This window comes from Festucalex cinctus, chromosome 17 (assembly GCF_051991245.1).
Source record: "Festucalex cinctus isolate MCC-2025b chromosome 17, RoL_Fcin_1.0, whole genome shotgun sequence".
In the NCBI taxonomy this organism is placed as follows: Eukaryota; Metazoa; Chordata; class Actinopteri; order Syngnathiformes; family Syngnathidae; genus Festucalex; species Festucalex cinctus.
The window spans coordinates 15498797-15520010 of record NC_135427.1 but is presented as its reverse complement, the minus strand read 5'-3'; the positions used below and the strand labels follow the sequence as shown (position 1 = coordinate 15520010).

At 41.2% G+C, this 21214-nt stretch overlaps 1 protein-coding gene across 1 annotated transcript; it reads left to right on the top strand.

The window, feature by feature from the left end:
• Positions 1-316: 316 nt before the first annotated feature.
• med1 (mediator complex subunit 1) lies at positions 317-14833 on the top strand. Its single transcript, XM_077503057.1, has 16 exons — positions 317-533; positions 1331-1437; positions 1580-1658; positions 1974-2028; positions 2115-2247; positions 2351-2379; positions 2447-2518; positions 2610-2684; positions 3092-3255; positions 3328-3439; positions 4145-4269; positions 4379-4506; positions 5424-5625; positions 5725-5820; positions 9127-9232; positions 9736-14833. The coding sequence occupies exons 1-16, from the start codon at positions 410-412 to the stop codon at positions 13496-13498; spliced, it is 5370 nt and encodes a 1789-aa protein (XP_077359183.1). The 5' UTR covers positions 317-409; the 3' UTR covers positions 13499-14833.
• Positions 14834-21214: the final 6381 nt, after the last annotated feature.

The window sequence follows — 21214 nt, the reverse complement described above, 5'->3', positions numbered from 1 at the left end:
AGACGTCAGAATGTTGCCTGGTGAGAATTTTGGGAACTTTTTGTTTCGTTCTAGAGGCCTAAAATCACCCTTTCTGACATTTGATTCTGTGACTTTCTAGTTACAGAGAGTATAATTTTTTAAAAAGAAAAGAAAAAATGAAAACAATGGCTGTTTTTTCTTCTTCTTTTTTTTCCAGCGGGTAATTTAAAAAAAACAAAAATAAATTTCTCTTAACATTTTTCATGCTCACCTTCTCCCTTCAAAACATTATCTAGACTGGGTTTTAGTTGTTACTAGTTGTTACTATAAGAACAGAGAAGATGTCACTGAAAATGGCGACCACTTATTGTGTGAGCATTACGGTAATCTACGGAAACCGACATAGGTCGTGAGGGGGCGGGGTCAGGAAGCGCGAAGAGGACGCAAGATGGCGGCGGCGGCGGCGCCTGGTGTTGTTATGCAGCGCAGTCCGGCCACGGAGCTTTCTCTCCCGGTCCCCCCGGCGGGGGGCCAGCCTCACGGGGAGCGGCTGAAAACTGAAGAAGTGACCGGTAAGCGGGGAGGTGGTTTACTGTCGCCCTTTCGAATACCACCCTCTGTTATTACTCTTCTTGGCTAGCCAGACTAAGCTAGCGAGTTGAGGCTAACATTAGGTTAGCAAACGGTTTATTTATTCTTATTATTGTTATTCTTATTATTTTAATATTATGGGAGGGAATAACGACAGTTATACTGTGTATGCTACTCGGACATTCTCAACATATCGTTTGGACAATATGCAACATTGTTTTGGATATAACGCAGTAATAAATGTTCAGCAGCATCTACAACGTTTGCATTATATGTAGGCTATATTAATAAATGTGCATAATGTGTTAGTTGCTGGCAGTGCGAGGACAAGTTTGCCTCGTTTGAGTTAATAAAGCATTTATGAGTTGATTGTATTGGCGTTTGAGTCGTTTTGGATTGCAGTCATGGCTAATTATTAGTCTTTGTATAAGTAAAGGAATAAATCTCATTGGAGAAGTTTAAAAAATATATGCTACCTAAATTAAATCCTGTATTCCATGTAGGGAACTGCAATATGGTCTTAATGCCAACACATTAAAAGAATTTCCAATTTTAATCAAATTCCCCCGCCACCTACATTTATCGAACAATAACAAAACAGATGTGTCTTTGAGATAACGCGTTTTAGTAAAAAACAGGTTAAAGGTGCATTTATTTTTACATCATCATGCAACAAGCTGGCTTTTTCTTGTCATATGAAACGTGAACATAATGGTTTCCTGGCAATAAACGGCACAACCAAAAGCCGATCTGTTTTTTTGGGGGGGGTTTTCCCCAGAATCGGAGAAGCAGAGTCGGATGGCTGCCTTGCTGGAGAGGCTTCACGCCAAGCATAACGCGTCCCGCCCATGGCAGGAGACCAGCAAGGTTGTGCGTCAGGCCATGGTGAGACACACTCATTACATTATTATTATCATTACTATTTCAGAGTTACATGTATACTGCGCAGCCAAACACACAATTTTCCCACAAATAAATACTACTAGAATTTAGAATGAAAAAATGTTTGTTCTTGTTTGCTTTGTAGGAGAAACGCGGGATGATGAACGCCGCCGGTCACCAGTTGCTGCTCACCTGTTTGGAGACCCTGCAGAGGGCGCTAAAAGGTGAGACCGAATTTTTGGTTCTTGCCAGTTTTGGTTCGAGGGGACCAAGGGTCCCAGAACAGCATTTACATCTCTTGGCTCAAAGCAGTTTTGTTTCTAGAGACGGAAATGTCATCAGTAAAGTGCAAAGCTTCATTTCCGCTTTAAGTTCCAGTTCAAACTTTCAGTTTTGGGTGCTAAAGATTTCCAGAACAATCTAAAGTTCATGTTTAACCTCAACATTTGGTTCTGTTTGGGCCCCAAGGAAGATTTTATTACACGTTTCATGTAGGGAATTCTAAAATGAAGTGATGTTCTTTTCCCTCTATTTTTCAGTGTCATCTTTGCCTTCCATGACAGATCGTCTCGAGTCCATTGCGAGACAAAACATGTGAGTGTTCACACTTTCTAGGAATGTACACGAAATGTATTCCAAATGAAAACATTGGTCAGGTTTGGGGTTTTTGTCTTCGCCAGGCTGGGCTCCCACCTGAGCCCGTCCGGAACCGAGTGCTACATCACTTCGGATATGTTTTACGTGGAGGTGCAACTGGACGGCGTTGGCCAGCTGGTCGATGTCAAGGTTGCTCATCAGGGAGAAAACCCAACGGTATGGGACTGCAGGGGGAAAAAAATCTCCGCCTAAAAAAAAAAAAAAAAAATCTTGTTTGGTTAAAGATGCTGTCATATCAAAATCAATGTGTTTGTTACAGAGCTGCCCCGAGTTGATTCAACATCTAAGGTAAGCTTTTAATTTGCTGCTGCTGTCATTGGAAAAAAAAATGAATTCCTTCCATGTTTTTCATAAGGGAGAAGAACTTTGAGGAGTTTTCCAAGCATCTTAAGGGACTGGTCGACCTGTATAAGCTACCTGGAGACAAGTATGTTTTCAAATGTTTTTTTTTTTTTATTATCCTTCCCAGTAGTTGTAACCACTTTGATTTTCTTTTCTTTCTTTTTTTTGCCTTGCAGTAAACTGAAAACAAAGATGTATATTGCCTTGCAATCTCTGGAGCTGGATCTCACTAAGATGATGCACATGTTTCGGTGAGGCTTACTACAACATATATATTTTTTTTAAATCAGATTTTATTTGAATATTACAAGCTAATAATAGAATTTCGAGATATGAGCCATCATTCAGACATTTATTTTTTTTTTTTTGGCAAACTGAACATTTCTTGTTAATATAAATAGTCTTCTCAATCCATGACTTGTCACTTCCAGTTAAAGTTTACCATCAAACTCAAGATAAAGACAATTACACTTGCATTTAAAAATGGCCACATAGCTTAATGCTAACAAAACAATGTAAACCGTCATAGACGGGCTAATGAATAGTGCTAGTATCGCAGTGACACATAAAATTATTAACCATAACCACACGATCCCGACTCGCTCATCAAATTATTTCAGATTTTTATTGCTGTTTTTTTTTCCCTACCCCAACGTAGGCTGGCAACCAACGCCAATGCCGTCGAGACGATCCTCCATGGCAACGTGGGCCTGCTGACAGCCAGGAGCGGCGGCCATCTTGTCACCCTCCAGTGCTACGTGTCGCCATATGACATATTCGAGGAGGGGATGGGTGTGCATGTCAACTTGACGGACGCCAATGGTAAGAGACAATGAAAGAAGTTTGGAGTTAGCCATTTTTGTCCTTGATTTTATTTATTTTTTGGTACAACAGTGCCACGCTCACTGGGTGTTAGTGTTTCCGTCACCATCGAGGGAACGGCCAACACCTACAAGCTCCCAATTGCGCCCCTCATCACTGGATCGCACCCGGTGGACAACAAGGGGTAAAAGTTATATTTGTTAGACTGTCAATGACGTTTTTGCAAGGTTTTTCATGGTTTTGCCGCTACGGTATGTCTTGTGCAGACTTTTAACTTATTTAAACCCAAAAACGTATAAATGTTTTTTAATACTTTGTTATTCACTCCCAAAAACGTATTTATACGTTTTTTTGTTTGTTTGTTTGTTTTTTATTATGCTCGAGCATACAGAAGGCTTTGCTGCAGCTTTTTACCTAAAGAGGTCAATTAAAGCAATGGTAGTTATTACAAAAAGCGACCCGCAGGTGGCAACAGAGTCTAAGAGATCAGCCAGGGCCATGTTGCAACAAGCTGTTTTTTCCAGTGTTTTCAACAGTTTTTTAAATAACTATAAAACTTAGCTATATTCTAGTGCTAATTGCTGCAAAGCGTAAACAGATAAATATACTTTTTTTTTTCCTGATGAAAGAAGAGACTCTAATATTTCTTTTGGTAGGTTCCTTGTTTTTATAGCAATAGAACACAATATTCTGTGGGCCTTGCAAAATCAGTCAAAATCCAGTCAAACAGCCAGGAGCAAAGGGTGTTGCTTCAATGAAAATGGCTGCGAGTGAATGAGTTAAAGGAAATCAAATAACTGAATCCATGTTCGGATAAGACTACAAACACAATGAGGGGGGAAAAAAGTCATTTTGTACAGGCAGGTGGTTAATTTAAGTTTTGTTCCAGAACACCTTCCTTTTCCACGGTGACCAACTCCAACTGCGTGGACCTGCCAGCTTGTTTTTTCCTCAAGATGAATCAGCCCATGCCCTTCTCCCAGTCATTTATTCACAGGCTGGGCAACGCGACAGGTGAATTTCATTTTGAAATTTTGGACATGTTGATCATGACAATAAATTGACAAATAATATACTACAATTTATTCTAATCAGCAACTCTTTGACTAATTGTGTTTTCCAGCGATCCCAGTGTTTGAAGGCACCCCAAGCATGTCTGCTCTCTATCAGCTGATTGTCCAGAGCCAACTTCAGTCCCCGGAGGAGGGCGGAGCCACGTTGCCACCATCACGCAACATGCACTTCTACTCAGTAAGCACTAGGGCTGCTTGATTATGGAAAAAATAAGAATCACAATTATTCAAACGACTATTTTTTTGGTACAAAACAAGAAGATGTTTAAATGTAAAAAACAAATATTAAGACAAATAACATTCTTTGAAACACTATAATTATGCAAGTTCCTTCTGGATTAAGCACTTTATTAAATTACCGTAGTTATTTTAAAATTTAAAACAAAAAGTGCAAATATCTAAATTTAAACAAGTAAAAAAATTAGTATTTATAATCTTTTTTTTTTTTTTTTTTTTTTTTTTTACACGATTATGCTGATTTTTTAATTGTGGAGTGTAACATTTGAAATTGTAATTGAATTTCAATTAATTGTACAGCCCTAGTCAGCACTGATTTAAAAAAATATATGTATATATACAGAGTGTTCCAAAATGTTTGACCCCATTTCGTAGGCCAATAATTTTGACAATTTTCGTTGGAATGACCTCACATTTTAACAGCTTGTGTAGAAACGTTTCAAGTTTTTGTGTGTAACATCGAGCTTCCACAAAACACAGGAAAGGAAGTTCTGAGCGTCCTAAAAAGCACTTGGGCTGTAATTCCAAAATATAACCTGCCACATGGTGTTGAACATTTATGAAAATCTGTCATAGAACCAACAAATATTTGTACTTTTCTTTGTAAATTTAACCAATAAAACTTACGACCTTCAACATAAAGTGTATATAGTTTCATAAAGATCCAAGTAGTTTCCGAAATATGGGCATTTAGAATGGGGTCAACCATTTTGGAACACCCTGTATAGTATTATACCCTGTATAGTATAGTACCCTGTATAATATAGTATAGCATCTGATGGGGAAATCAAATGAAATCAGACATTGGATTTTTGTTGGGGGGGAAAAACTGATGAGATTTTGTCTTTGCTCGAACAGGTGCTGCCAGACCAGCAGCACTGCTACTTCCTGAACGGCGACGCCCCGGTGCAGGACGGGCATTCCCTGCAGGGCGCCCTGGTGAGCAAGATCCCCTTCCGCCACCCGGCCCAGGTGCCCCTCCTGCTGGACATCATTCGGCACCAGGCGGCCTACAACACCTTGATTGGCAGCTGTGTGAAGCGGACGTCTATCAAAGAAGGTAGCCGGATCTCAAACTTTTTTTATATATTTTTTTTAAACCGGAATCTGTCAGCCAGTAATGCGGATTTGTTGACTTTTGTTTTCATTTGGCCTTCAGACAGCATCGGCCTGCTGCAGTTTGAGGTTTGCCCCCTGACCGACTCGAGCTTCAGCGTCTCTTTCCAGCATCCCGTCAATGAATCGTTAGTTTGTGGTAAGCGTTCACTACCACTAGGCCTGGGCGATGTATCGATTTTTTTTTAATTAATTCGAATTATTTGTTGTGGACGATTTAAACTTTAATTAATTTGAGTTTCCCCAAACCAACTGTTTTTTTTTTATTTTTAATAGTGCTGTCAAGCGATTAAAATATTTAATCGCGATTAATCGCATTTTTTCATAGTTAACTAATAGTTAATCGCACATTTTATTTATTGTAAAAAAAAAAAAAATCCCTTGATTTTTTTTCTGTCCCATTATTTTATCGAATTGTAACATCGTTAACGTGAATAAGAGGATTGATTTTCGTATGCAAATTTATTTATTTTTTTATTGAAAAAAAGTATTGAATTCAACACACGCAAAGTCACACAAACAGCCCCTCAACAGCCCTTTCCAAGGGATTAAAATTGGGGCAATGTAAAATGCCAACAAAGTGCATATGAAATGTAAACTCAGAGACTCTGCTTATTAGTGCAGCAAACTATTTTTAAAGTTTGTTTTAAACTTAGCAGCAATATATTGGTCATTATTTACCAGCTCAACCCAGTTTCTGATTTCTTTCTGATTAGAAAAATAACTGAAATGGCTAACAGCATCCTAGTTTGCTTTGAGCCAGTTACTCAAACAGACAAGCCTGTTAACATTTTCAGACAACAGGGAAGCTCGCCTTCATATCGCGATCATATTGCGCGCGCCATATGTGGTCAGTGAGACTTTGGATTTGATGTCCCATATACTAGCTACCTGCCTGAAGTGCTCTGCGACAGTATTGGCGAAATGCCGGTCCTCGGTCTTCATAACAAAGCATGGCAGCGAAGCACCCAGTCAGTGTCAAAATAATGGGAAGTTACCCCGAGGTAGTTGTGGTGACTGAGAGACGTCCAGTAATCGCTTCGGTGAGTCTCTTCTTAGTTGATTCATCCATTTCTGTCGGAAATTATCCACGGATGCCTGGGTTTGACGAGGGGTCGGAGAATCGCCATCAACGGTGTGCTTGGCTATCAAATTGTATTTTAAGCTGGACGTGCTGCGATGGTAGTTCAGTTCGCGATGGCAATACATACAAATTACTTTGCTCCTGTCAATGCCACCATTAGGTAATTTTTTTAAAGTAAACTTGCCGTTCAAAATTGAATTTATATCCTTTTTACGGCTCGCCATGATGCTTCTCTTTCCCCGTTGTTGTTGCTTTTTTTTTTCTTTTTTTTTTCCTAACCAGCAATGTCAACGCAGACGAACTTTTCATCCATTACCGTGATTGGTCAAAACAAAAGTTTGGTAGACCACGCACAGGTAGTCATTGCCCAATCAGCTTTAAGTATTGTAATGAAAGCCTTGCATTTACCGCTGATCTGTATACACAGTGGCGAACTCCCATAAGTGAAAGACAAATGATCCAGTTGCCAGGTGAAAGCTCCAAATGAGCTTTAATTGCGCGATAAAAAAAAAATGACGCCGTTAAAAGGGGGTTGCGTTAACGCCGTTAAAAACGCGTTTAACTGACACCATTAATTTTTAATAAATATTGACTTAGTACAGAGCCCCTAAGGTGACAACTTTGCGTTCCCTTGCAAAACATCTTTGCATTCCCTTGCAAAACATCTTTGCGTTCCCTCGCAAAGATTGAGAAGGAACGCAAAGGTTTTTTTTTTTTTTTCTACCAAGTCATCTTAGGGGCTCCGTAACTTAGTGAATTGTTTAAAGCATTTCAATTGTTATCCTCACAAGAATTATACATTTTGTACATCCATATGATCAATTAAGCCACAGTCATTATGAATGAAATATTTTATTAAATGCAATTTTATTACTTTCAAAAAGTATTTTATTTAAGGCAGAAATTTTGCACTTTAATTTTTAAAAGGAAATATTTAGTTATGTTAAGTGTTAGATTCAATAGGAGCAAAAGTTTCGAGTTTACTGTCATTTAATTACTAAAACAAAAAGTTTCAAGTTTGCGCTTCACTGTAATTCAATGTTGTTTGTACATTTCTTTTCCCACAAGTATTTTATTTCATGCAGACATTTTTGCACTTTAATTTTGAAAAGGAAATGTTTACTTATATTACAATAGAAGCAAATGATGCTTTGAGTTTTCTGTCATTTAATTACTAAAAAAAAAAGTTCTAAGTTTTCACTTTATAAATGTAATTCAATGTATTTGATTTGTTTCTAGAAGTATTTTATTTAAGGCAGACATTTTGCACTTTAACTTTGAAAGGGAGGTTTTTATTTGTTGTTTGAGAAAATAAAAGCAAATATTACTTTGACTTATGTCATTTTTACATGTTTTCTTAAAATAAATAAATAAATAAAATAAATCAAGAAATAAAATCGTAAATCAATTTTTTTGTGAAAAAAAATCGGAGATTTTATTTTTAGGCAAAACCGCCCAGCCCTAACTCCCACACGTTTTACATTTTGCGCATTTTTTTTTTTTTTTTTTTTTTTTTTTACATGAATAACAATGACGACAGTGCATGAAACAAACTTTGGTCGTCCTTAAAATATCCAAATAAATTCTGAAACAAACATACTTTTAAATGTCTAAGCTCACACAATAGCCTGCGTAAGCTAAGCTAACAGGCTAGTATGTGACTAACTAGGGGTGTGAATTGCCTAGTACCTGACGATTCGATTCGTATCACGATTCACAGGTCACGATTCGATTCGATACCGATTAATCCCGATACGAATTTATAAGTCGATTGTTGCGATTTTTTTTCATTCAAATTTAGAAAATACTAATCAGTAAGCTTGTAGAGTGTAAGATTTATATGAAAATGTATTATTTATCTGAAATTTCAGTCTTATAGAGGTTGTAATCTGTTTCATGTTTGAACAGCATTAAAATAAAATATTAAGGCTTAATGTTCCGTTCATATAACATTCTTCCATGCTCAAGGTGTGAATCCTAAAAAAAAAAATAAAAAAAAATCGATTCTGCCGATTATTGAATCGATTCGAGAATCGCGCGATGTAGTATCGCGATATATCGCCGAATCGATTTTTTTTAACACCCCTATGACTAACCCTGTGAAAATTAGCAACATTGCATGAGCATGTACACAATCAAATCAACCTCAATCCCACCTATGGTATCCCTGCAGTTTGAGGCACTTGTCGTTCTACTTGGGTGACAAACTTGTTTCTCTTGAACCTGCCACTTCCTCTTCCTTGGATCTCCTGCTGAGCGATGCACTTCTCGTTATTTCAAAATAAAAGATGATACCTGCTGACAGGACCAATCTGCGCAATGTTTCAATGCATGTTTTTTTTTTTTTCTCTTCCTTTTCAGTTGTGATGGATGTGATAGATTCCAGACAGGTGTCCTGCAAACTATATAAAGGGCTGTCTGACGCGCTGATCTGCACCGATGACTTCATAACCAAAGTGGTCCAGAGGTAAGGGTATATGTGCTACATTTAAAAAAAAATGCTTTGCTAGCACTGTGAATGTTTTACTTCATGATTGGGCAAGAATTTACATTATTAAGAAGAGGTCTGTAATATTATTTCCATTAATGAATTAATTTAATTATTTTTTTCAAAAATGTTAAAATATTTGCATTATTTTTTTAGTCATTTATCTCATTAAAAATAACATATTTATTGTACCGTATATAATAAAATATTAGTAAAATAATTTGTTTAATTTTGTAGTATTTAATTTATTAAACCATTGGTTTGTAAATCAGGCATAACCTCGGAACTCAGAAAAATGCACAACTCCCTCCTCCCTCCATCACATGAATTTACTAATTAATTTGCTCATCTAATTAATCAACCAATTCACAACAACGCATTTGATGATATGAATGTCATACATTATTATTTTTTTTTATTTTTATTTTTTTTAACTTCATCTACAAGTGAACTAGCCTCTATTTTCTTGCTTCTTGCCACAGGTGTATGTCCATCCCTGTGACAATGCGGGCCATCCGGAGAAAAGCGGAGACCATCCAGGCAGACACTCCAGCCTTGTCTTTGATCGCACAGACGGTGGAGACCATGGTGAAAAATAACCCGCCGCCATCCGGCAGTCCCGCTTACAACATGGCAGGCGGAGATGTGACCAACCCGATGGGACTCTTGGGACTCGCCGGCGGCAGCACGCCCACCGGAGGAGGACCCCCCGGCGGGCCTAATTTTACCGGGCCGATCACCTCTCTGTTCGGGATGTCTCGCAACGAAAGGCAAGGAGGTGATTGCCAGGCTCAGGGTGGGCAACAACAGCAGCAGGTGCAACAACAGCAGCAGCAGCAACAACAGCAGCAGCAGCAGGGTCAAGGTCATACGGACGACTACAGCAAAGTGACGCAGAATCCAATCCTGACAAGCCTTCTGCAGATAACAGGAAGTGTCGGTTCCAGTCCCAGCTCGCAGAATGCGCCGCCGCCTCACCAGACTCCGCCGCCGACGTCTTCGCCCGCGAGCAACACAAAGAATCACCCCATGCTGATGAACTTGTTGAAAGACAACCCTTCACAGGACTTTGCTGCCCTGTACGGTTCCAGTCCGCTTGAGAGGCAGAATTCATCCTCTGGGTCTCCTCGTCCCGACAGCATGGGGGGCGCTTGCCCCGGAGGAGGCGTAAAAGGCAAGAAGAAGCGCCCGCGGGTGCCCGAAAAGGGGGGCTTGCTGCCCGGGGCTCCGGGTGCAGGGGGAGCGGCCGGAGGTGGTTTAGGCATGAAATCTCAACAGGCGTCTTCCATGTCGCACCATCAGCACCACGCTGTCTCGCACGAGGACGACTTCCACCGCGAGCTCCTCTCGATGGACGTGGACGCGTCTCAGAACTCCATCTTTGACGTCAATCTGGCGGGGGATGGCTTGGACACACCCCACAGCATCACTCCGGCCCCGAGCCAATGCGGAACTCCGCCCTCTGGCCCCAGCATGCCTTACCCGCCGTCGCACATCCAGGCCCAGCCGCCGCCGGGCGCCGTACCGCCCCGCATGGTGCGCCTCTCCAGCTCCGACAGCATTGGACCGGACATCACGGAAATTCTGTCAGATTTGCCCGAGCAAACGGGTAAAGCCGGCAGCGGGGGCCAGCATCCGATGGGCGGGGGTGGTGACGAGGCAGGCCCGCTGGGGACCCCCATTCGTGACTCCTCTAGTTCAGGACAGGGCAGCGCCGTGTTTGACTCGGCAGACATTTTCAACACCAACAGCAACGAGAACCCATTCACCGACGCGGCCGACTTGATCGCCGAGGCGGCGGCTACACCCACCAGCGATTCCTCGTCCACGAACTTCTTCCCGGACGCCGCCGACTTCAACCCCGACCTACTGAACTCGGGCCACGGTATTCCGCAAAACTGCTTTGAAGACAGTTCACCCAGCGCCGACGGAGACATGGATCTGGTCAAGGGTTTTAGCGGCAACAGCCAGCAGAACACGCCGTCGGGCACGCCCCAGAATCCCACATCGCACGGGCAGAGCACCCCGGAGCCCTCGCTGAAAGACCCCTTTGATATGGGAATGTTTTTCGGAGGCAACAGCGGCACCGGGAAACCACTCCTGGGGCAAGCTCCAGATTTGGGAGACACTCATTTTGGAGGCTCCCAGAGCCCCCTCATGATAGGCTTGGGGCCGGCATGCGTTGATTTCAAAAGCGCAGATTCCAAAGTCAAACAGCAGAACCTCATGCGGCAAAAAGATGAGAACGGCAGCGGCGGAGGTAGCGGTTCTGGAATGGGAAGCCTTTCCGCCGAGGGCAAGCAGGTGAAACGCAGCAGGACTCCATCCAGTGAGGGCAAGTCCAAAGAGAAGCAGCCCAAACGGAAAAAAATGGATCCAGACGGGAAGTCGCCCTCCCACAGTTCAGGTGGACGGCCGTACACACCTCCCAGCGGCGGTTCTGGCTCCGGGGGTAGCTTGAGCGGAGGAGGCTCCAAGTCTCCGGGAAGTTCGGGATGCTCACAGACGCCACCCGGTGGCGCCACGCCTCCCATCCCCAAGATTACCATTCAGATCCCGAAAGGGACGATAACCGGCAGCAAAACCTCCTCCCATAGCGGCTACACGTCCAGCAGCTCCGCCTCGAGCGGGACGGGCGGAACTGGGGGCACGGGAGGCAGCAAAAGCCACCATTCCCATTCGTCTTCCGGGAAGATTAAATCCAAGGAAGGCTCCATGGCGCAAGGAAGCAGCTCAAAGTCCGCCGGCGGGACGGGGATCAGTGGGGGACCGTCCCATTCGAAGGGTTCCTCTCAGGGAATGGGCGTTGGCAAACCGGGCTCGTCCCCAATCACAAAACACGGACTCTCTGGTGCGGGAAGCAGCGGAAGTGGACTTGGGACTGGCAACAAGATCAAAACTCAAGGCGGAAAGCCTCCCGGGTCGCTTATGAATCCCAGCATCAAGCCCAACATCTCACCTTCTCACTCCCGCTCCGGAAGCTCCGGTGAAAAGCTCTCCTCGCCCATGAAAATCCAGCAGTCTCAGGTGCCGGGAACTCCACCTTCCTCTAAGGCCAAATCCCCAATGGGCTCCGGAGGTGGCAGCTCCGGAGGGTCCAAGTCGTCCTCCGGGGGAGGGATGAGCTCCCAGAAGCCGATGAGCGGGACACCCTCCACTTCCACATCCTCATCCTCCAACTCTTCTACTTCTTCCGCTTCCATGGGCTTCTCTGGAGGCTCCCAGTCTCAATATAGTGCAGGAGGCGGTGCAAGTGGCGGCGGAGGTGGCTGCAGCGGCGGAGCAGGCCAGAACAACGCCAACAACCCAAACGCCAAAGGAAAGTCTCCCAGTCGAAACAAGAAACCGTCCCTCACGGCGGTCATTGACAAACTGAAGAGTGTGGGCGGCGTGGGTGAGGACGGTTGTGAAGTTGGGCCACCTGGGGGCCCGCCTGGGACCCCGGCCGGTAACGTTCCTGGAAATGCCCCGCCTTCAAACATGGCCCCCGCCAAGCACGCTCCATCTTCCCAAAGTGGGGACTACAAACGGGAGAGGTCCGATAAAGACGGGAAGGCAAAAGTGTCCGTTTCGGGCGGGGCCAGCGGCGATAAAAAACTGGTGGACCCCAAAACGGGAGGGGTGAGCGGGAGCGGCCTGGCCAAGTTCATCATCAGCAAACCTGACGGTGGCTCGCCCAGCATCAAGGCCAAAGTCACCTTGCAGAAAGGCGGCGAGGGGCCCGGCGACTCCATGCGGCCGCAGATGGGCGGCCTGAAGGCCTCGCCACTCTTCAGCGGCTCCACCCCCAAGCACGACCGCTCGTCTCCGAGCCACAGCCGCTCTCCCGGCGGCCACACGCCCCTCAACCACGACAGCGAGAGCGAGTCGGGCAGCAGCTCGGTGGCCGAGAAGTCCCACCAGAACAGCCCCAGCTCCGACGACGACCAGACGCCGCGGGCGCTCGCCGCCCAGCAGGACTACATGAGCGCCGTGCCGCCGCCGGCCTCCGGCGAGAAGCACAAGAAACATAAGAAGGAGAAGAAGAAGCGGGAGCGCGAGAGGGAGCGGGACAAAGAGAAGAAGAAGTCGGGCGGAGCGTCGTCGCACTCAATGAAGGCGGACGGCTGGTCCCGCTCGCCCATCTCGGCCTCCGAGTCCTCGTTGTCCATGCTCGCCTCGGAGCGGCCCTCGCGCTCCAGTCCCATGTTCATGAGGAACGAAGACGACGACCTCATGGACTCGGCGCTCACTGGAAACCTTTAATGGCAACATTTTGTTTTGAGCATTAAGGGAAAGGAATGCATTCGGTCGGTGTCACTATTTGCAGAAATGGACGCTATGTATGATTCACTTTGGATGTTTTCTTCGAAGTAAATATTTACTGTTTTTCCGTGACTGACCTTGACGCAATAGCTAGCAAACAATCGTGATTTCGAGGAGAGTCTGATGGCAAAAGAGATGATGTGAAAGATGAGATTGAATTCTTCGTCTCCTGCAAAATAATCGGAAGTACGTCGTACAATGCGAGCAATTGATACGGGGCGTGTCAAAAACATATTGGTAGGCCAGAAATGGTAAATTATTTTTGGAGTAAAACAAAAGCACCCGTGTTACTATTTGCGAAAATAACTTTTTCTTTTTTTTTTTGGCGTAAAACAAGCACACCCCACATTGTCAACATTTGTAGAGATATGCTAAGAGTTTTATTTTTTTGTAACAAAAAAAATAGGACAGCATATTTTTGCAAATGGTGACTGAGAAGTCCCATTTTAACAGCTGCATCATATTTACTTTTATTTTTTACACTTTTAAGCTCATAGAAATGTTATTTATTCTTATTCGGACCTTGAGTTGTAACCATTTTGTTTGGGATTAGGATGACAGACTCAAGTATCTCGTTATCTCTTAAGTAGGATGTTAATTAGAAGCAACACACCCTGTTCACTATTTGGGGAAATCTGTACGTATTTCTGCAAACAGGGCCCAGGATGCATTTAGTTAAAAAAAAAAAAAAAAATCCACAGCATATTCCCATAATGGCGTATATGCCACGGAAGAGGCGGGACTTACGTGATTTTGCACATAAGTTTGGTTCCGGTCCGGGTTGCGAACGCGCAACCGAAGGGGCACAAAGTCGGAAGCACAAGTATTTTGACGCAGGCCACACGTCGCAAACCGAACCGGAACCAAAGCTGATGTGCAAAAACAGTCCTGCCTCTTCTGTGGCATATAACCCATAGGGACGGTAGTGTTCCCCCCCCCCCCCCCCCTTTTAGCAACTGCAAAAGGTAACAGCACATTTCCGCAAGAAGTCAAATAAACACACCCCAGAAATACAGATTTCCATAATGTGGCCAGGGTGCGTTTATTTTACATTATGGTTTTCCCCAATGAGTAACCTGGGTGCGTTTGTCCCCCCAAGAACAAAATGGTTTGTTAGCAATCCAGTTCAAACAAGCTCTTTAAAGTCTGACAAATGCGACTTGTTGGATTCTTTTGCATCAAAGCTGATTATAGATTTTAATAAGAGCGGATGGGGATTCTGTCCTTTTTTTTTTTGTACGTGTTCAATAAAGGTTTGAACTTGTGGGAAAAATTTCCTAATATACCTCTTTGTGTTTATTTACAGCAGCCGCAAAGTCAGGGAGTAAAACTAAAAGTGGAGAGCTGGTGAGAAAAGAAACTTTGGGGTTCAGCCACTTATGTACCCTAGAGGGCGGCATTGAGTCAGCGGTTCATCAAAAGGTGAATCAGTTATTCATCAATGATATCTATACATATTGTGTATATATGAGTGTGTCTGACCCATATGTGTGTATCTATACAGTACAAGGTGAATGGATTCTTTTCATAAAAGCAAACGCTGACTATGCTAAAAGTGGTTCACAAATGTGCACGTTGGTTTCCCGTTCCGAACGTTCCTAGTACAGTAGCTCCCCTGGGAGAGGTCATCCAACCTTTTTTGTTCCCTGTACTGTGCAGTTGGTGGCTTGAATGTCATCACTGAGCCACGGGGCTAAAATAGATGTCCTTCTCAAATCTTGCTTACATCCTGAATGAGGACATAGCCGCCTGCATTTTTTGCCCTATCATGTTCTTACAAATTAGGAGAAATTTTCACCTGAGAAAGTCAAGCTTGTATCTATTAAAATACTTCGGAATTGTGTTACCAATTGTAAAAAATAATAATCAAATTGCTAATTGAATTTTTTTTTTAAATCAAACAACTTTTAAATGTATGGCTCTTTGATTCATACTGAATTTAAAGAAACTTTAAAAAGTAGCAGCATCATCTTGTTTTCCACTCTGGAATAACAAGTAGCTTCTTTGAATTCACAAAAAAAGTTTTGCCTTAATTGTCTCTTTCTTAGGAACAAACCTTTGCATTTCCTTCTTGCCTTTGAGCAGAAGCACACGCCGCCACATACGTACGCAACAAGCAGCTCATTAGAACGGCTGTGCGGACTCGGAGCAATTTGTCAAATGTCTGAGAAATGGAAATAGAAAAGAAAAAAAAGGAAGCACAAGTGCTTCTCTGAGTTTCGCCTGCCCGAAGCAAAGAAAATAATAAAAACATCTGTAGCTTAAAATCAAGTTTTATAATGTAGATATTTTTATTGTTCAATTTTATATTGTTTATACGAAATAATTTACAAAATGATAAAAAAAATAAATAAAAAAAAGACAATGTTTTGGGAGTACTATTAAAAAATGTATAATTATTTGAATTTTATATATAAGTAATCCATAGAAAATGATTGTAAATTTTTTTTTAAATATATTATGTTAAAAATATTTACAGTGACATAAAATGCAAACATGATGCATTTGATTTGTATTTAATGGCAAAGCATCTATTTTGCATGCATACTAATTTTGTACAATATAATGTGATGTAATAACTTCTTTTTTTTTTTACTTTTTTTTTTTATCAATAAGTTTAATTCATGTCTAAAATACTGCATGCTATGCACAGTAATAAGTGTTTGAATAATTATATTTCTAATAAACGTTTATCACCATTATTTTATACTAAAAAGTATCAATTTTAAGGAATGTTATTACGCACAAATGCAAACATGATACATTAATTTGTATTTAATGGAAAATACTTCATACTAATTTTGTACAAAATAATGTAATAACATTTATTTTTGTTTTTTATAATTCAATATCAGTTTAAATAATATTAAATGTCTAAAATACTATATGCTATTACTATACATAGTAATAAGTGTTTGTACAAATATATTTCTAATAAACTTTTATAAACATTTTATATTAAAAAGTATAAATTTTAAGGAATTTTATTACACCCTATTTAATAGATAAATGAAGTGGTGATCAAATATATGCCAGTGATTCTCATGCTAGGTCTCCCTCTATTGGTATGCGGAGGAATCACTGCCCAATTCCAGTTCAGTTGTATTTAACTTTCAAATACGATAAAAATCGTTAAAAACTCTTTGCTTTCAAACTGTATTTTGGTATTTTATATTTTTACATCTTTTCTATGCATTTTTAAAGTGCAACTTATTGTAAAGAGAACCACTAATGTAAGTACCATAAACATTATCTGCTAAGACAAAAACTAGGACACGGCCGCAAAAAAAAAAAAAAAAAAAAAAAGTCTTCAAAGTGTTGAATAATGGAGAGAACAAGGCTCACGTGTTGCATCATGAAAGAGATTTGTCGCCAATCAGGAATTAGTGGCTTTGACCCACTTAACGATTGCAATGTGCAATTAAAACCTTCTCATATCAAACAGCTCACAAAATTTAGATTGTATTGCACGTGTCAATGTGACAACGTCCGCTTAAAAGGCCAGTGGACAAAATTCCATGCCCAATTTCGCATCATTTACAAAATATGGCTTCAAAAATGTGTCAGGAGCTGATATAAATGTTATTATGGAATTTGTCAAAAACCGGCCGTGGAGTCATTCGGCATTCGACATGCAAGTGTGGTGATAACCATAAAACAGGAAATGGAAGCTACAGCAGCACAGGAAAGGTATAGCTGCCACTCCTTGTGATACAGCCTTTACAGTTCTGCCATTTATTAAATAGTTAAGCGACAAAGATGACGGCTGATTTGTTGTTTATTTAATCGGTTAATCTGCTTCACCAACACAGATAGTTCCACAAACAGTGCCGTTAGCTGCGGAGTTAATCAACCGTTGGTGCGATATGCTAAGTAGCAAGCTTTTCACTTTCACAGAGAAAGAAAAAGTTACACAAATGCAATTCGGAATGCAACAACTGTACCCGTTCTATAGCTGTGTTAGCATTTTGACTGAGTTTCTGCTCCTGTTTGTACACTTAAGGTGCCATTAATATGATAGCCTATGTTTTTATAACGTACAACAGCTTAGAATGTCACTTTTCTCATTATAAAATACATACATAAATTTTGTGTGTCTTTCTTGGTGGCTGGATCTGATTAATAACATTTACATTGATTTCAATGGGGAAATATGATTTTAAATACAAGTGTTTTGCGTTACGACAATGAAATTAACTCCTAAGAGTAAATTGAGTGGTTATTAAACTCATAAGTCAATGAACCACTTTATTATAGTACTCTTGAAATCAAGTATAAATATGAAAATGTAAACAAGAGCCATCTTGCCTAGCATTAGTTAGCGGCTAGATTATTAGCAAACTACCTCCCACAGCCGTGGGCTCATCCAATCCGGGCTCACCTCATCAGTATGGGCGTTCCCCTACCATTTTGGACCAACCAGGATCGAGGTGGGCGCTACGTCACAAGGAACTCAAAGTTGTCATCGAGCGCGTTTGGAGCAGTTGAAGAGTGAAGCTGCAAAGTGGCCGCCCGGTGGATGACAGAGAAGCCAGCCGGCATCCCGATTTGGACTCGAAACGCAGAAAACAGCCGCATTATATTAACGTCTTTTTCATTTGAAGTCGACAACTGGCACGCGTTTGACGGGATACGTGGTCTGAATGACGAGCTTCATCAGCCAAAGGAAGACGCCGAACTTGGCCGACTTCTTGCAATGTCCGCGTCGCGGCTCGCTTAATTTCGTCGCCAGTTTTCTCTGTCTCTGACAGGCTTTTATTGTCAGTCGTCATGACGGAAATAAGCGAAAAGGAGAACGAGCCACAGCGGCAGGAGAGACCACCGGCCACTGCGCCCAGCCAGCCGGAGTCCAAGGTAAGACCACACCTGCGTTGCTTTTGTTTGTATTGGTGCTTATGAGGGCAGCTGTACCTAATCAAGTGTCCGGTAACGTGTACGTTATCAAGTGCCGGAAGAATTAGTTCATTCGTTCTCTGGTTAGTTGACTGACTGTAAATAACATATTTAAAAACTAAATAGCAAGTTGCCATTTGGATTTTTCCCTCCCTTGTATTTAACTAAATACTGCTCAATGAAATATGCTTGAATTAATTGGAAAGAGACTAAAAATTAGAATTTCACATGGTTTTAGTAATTTATAATGAAATATTAACAATCATGGTGACAAAGCAAAAAAAAAAAAAAAGTCAGTATTAGAGGGTAGTGTCACTACCATTGAGTCGATATATGAACTTTTCTAAAACGCAACTGTTATACCCTTTTAATTTTTTGAAAATAAAATGTTTAAAAAAGTGTATTTAATCCTGCTTACTATTTTTAAATCAATGACAAAATAAAAAATAGGCACTATCATAATCTTTAAGTTAAAAATAGTACAGTAAATGTTTTATAACATTTCTCTTTTTTTAAATTGTATTTTTTTTATTTTCTATTTTACAATTTTTATTTATTTATTTATTTTTTAATGTCACAATATGCTATTAAACTTCTTCTAACTAAATTATATATTCCTTTGGCCCACAAATGGCACTCATGCCAGATTTTGGACACCCCAGATTTAAGTTACATAGACAACCATGTTATGTCTATTATTATTTGCACAAACTTGCAGTCTGTTCGTGAGGCTAATTCAACTGTTACATAACTACACTTAAGCTGCCTTAATTCTCATTATCTGATCTCACGCATGTACAAGCACAGATCAAGTTGACTGCTGAGTGCCTATGCCGAACACTTTAAAAACCAGAAGCAATGTTTATAAAAAAAAAAGAAAAAAAAAAGAAATAATATTCATGAGCCGAACTGGCAAAAATTAATAGGATGCCTAAAGTGTCCGATTGTGTGCGGTACCTGGGCAACGAGGCCTACGACCTACAACAAGACATTGTTAAAAAAAGCCTTCCAACAAATCATAATGATCCTGGCGGGTTGACATTGTTGTTCTTGCGTTTGCCTCCAGACGACACAATGTGTGTAGGCTGACCGTTTGAATTTATGGGCCAATCCCAGACCAGATGTTTGCTGTGTCTGGCCTGGGCTCGTAATTCACAACAAGCGGGACGAGTGGACGTGCTCTCCGAAGCCTCTGCGTCCTGCTAACCCCACAAATTGTAAATGCAAAACCTTTCTTTTATTTTTTTAAATTGTTATTGTTGTAACTTCTCAGCCAAGCTAGCTGTACATTTGTGTACCTAAAGAATTATACAGGGGATCGGCTTCGGACAGTGTTCCATTCCTAATTTTTTAGTCAAGTTAGTAGGTGCAATAGTCAATCACTTAGCTATGCTCATGCTGTAGTAAAGTCAGAATTACAGTAAATAATTTGCATGAAAAACTCTCTTAGGCCATGAATTTAAAACAAACATTTAAAATGGCTGCACAAAATTGTTGTTGTTAGGACCAACATGGACCAAGGACCACCTGGATGTATACATTTGATCTTTTAATTCCTATATTTACTAGAGCTGTAACGATAATGGCAATATCATATTATTAAAACTGTCATATCGTCGTCATGTTCACGATATTGAAAAGCTACACATCTGTTAAAAAAAAAAAAAGTCAGGTTGATTTCCATTTGTGCAGTTCTAGCACCCTCTGGTGGCAATTTCTTTAGTGCAGTTTAATTTTCATTAGGGATGTTTTGGCCCTTCTACGTTTAAAATCACTAATTGTCAGATGAAGGGGACTGTAATATCCTTCAGTGCTTGTGAAGCGAGTCAACATATGGAGGAACTCAATGTGGGCTTGCATTAGGTGAGTAAGTGCCACAATATTAAGTGTTATTAGAGATTGGAGGTAGTTTATAGGTATTGCTGTTATGTACAAAAGCACAATATTGTGTGTATGTGTTTTTTTAGTATGAACTCATTTTTTTACAATATTGTGACCTTTTTTAAATATCGCCAACCTCCCCACAATATCTAGCTTCATATTGTGATAATATTGTATCGTGATATTTGGATATCGTTACATCCCTAATATTTACAGAAATTTCAAGTCATTTTGACATTTATGTAGAGCGGACACCACACATTTTCTACTGTGATCCTGGGCAATTTTTACCATTTTTGTAAAAAATCTGTGGACTGAGTAGCGAGCTGTGTAATTGTGACATTTAATGTCAAAATCAGTGGACCTAGAATAGAACCTTGTTGAACACCACCAGTAATGATCTACAGGGCTCTAAGGTTTATGACGGAGTTATGTGTTTGTGATCATGTTTAGTGTTTAAGAATGATTGGCCTTAGAAAAACATTTGAAATATTACGTCTTGAAAAAAATTCGCCTTTAAAAACTTATATAAAAACTACTACTACTAAATTCTTCCTACTACTTTAGGTCGTGACCTACTGTCATGAAATACCGCCCCTCCCAAAATTGACAGCATCCACCTTTATTCGGGCACTCTTTTGCAACAAGAGCCTTGCTTGTTCTTCAGCCTGTTTGAGAGGGTGAAAAAAAATGAGCACAGAGACTCGTCTTTGCCCGAGGCTTCTATAAATAGGCTGTTGTGAAGAATGCTGGGATAAATTAATGATTGAGTAGTGGGTGTGTGCGAGTAGAGGGGAGGCAAAAAAAAAACCCAAAAAAACCCAATGATTTCTCACCGCTCCCTTGCAAATAGCATGTACATACTGTAACTGTTGATGTAGT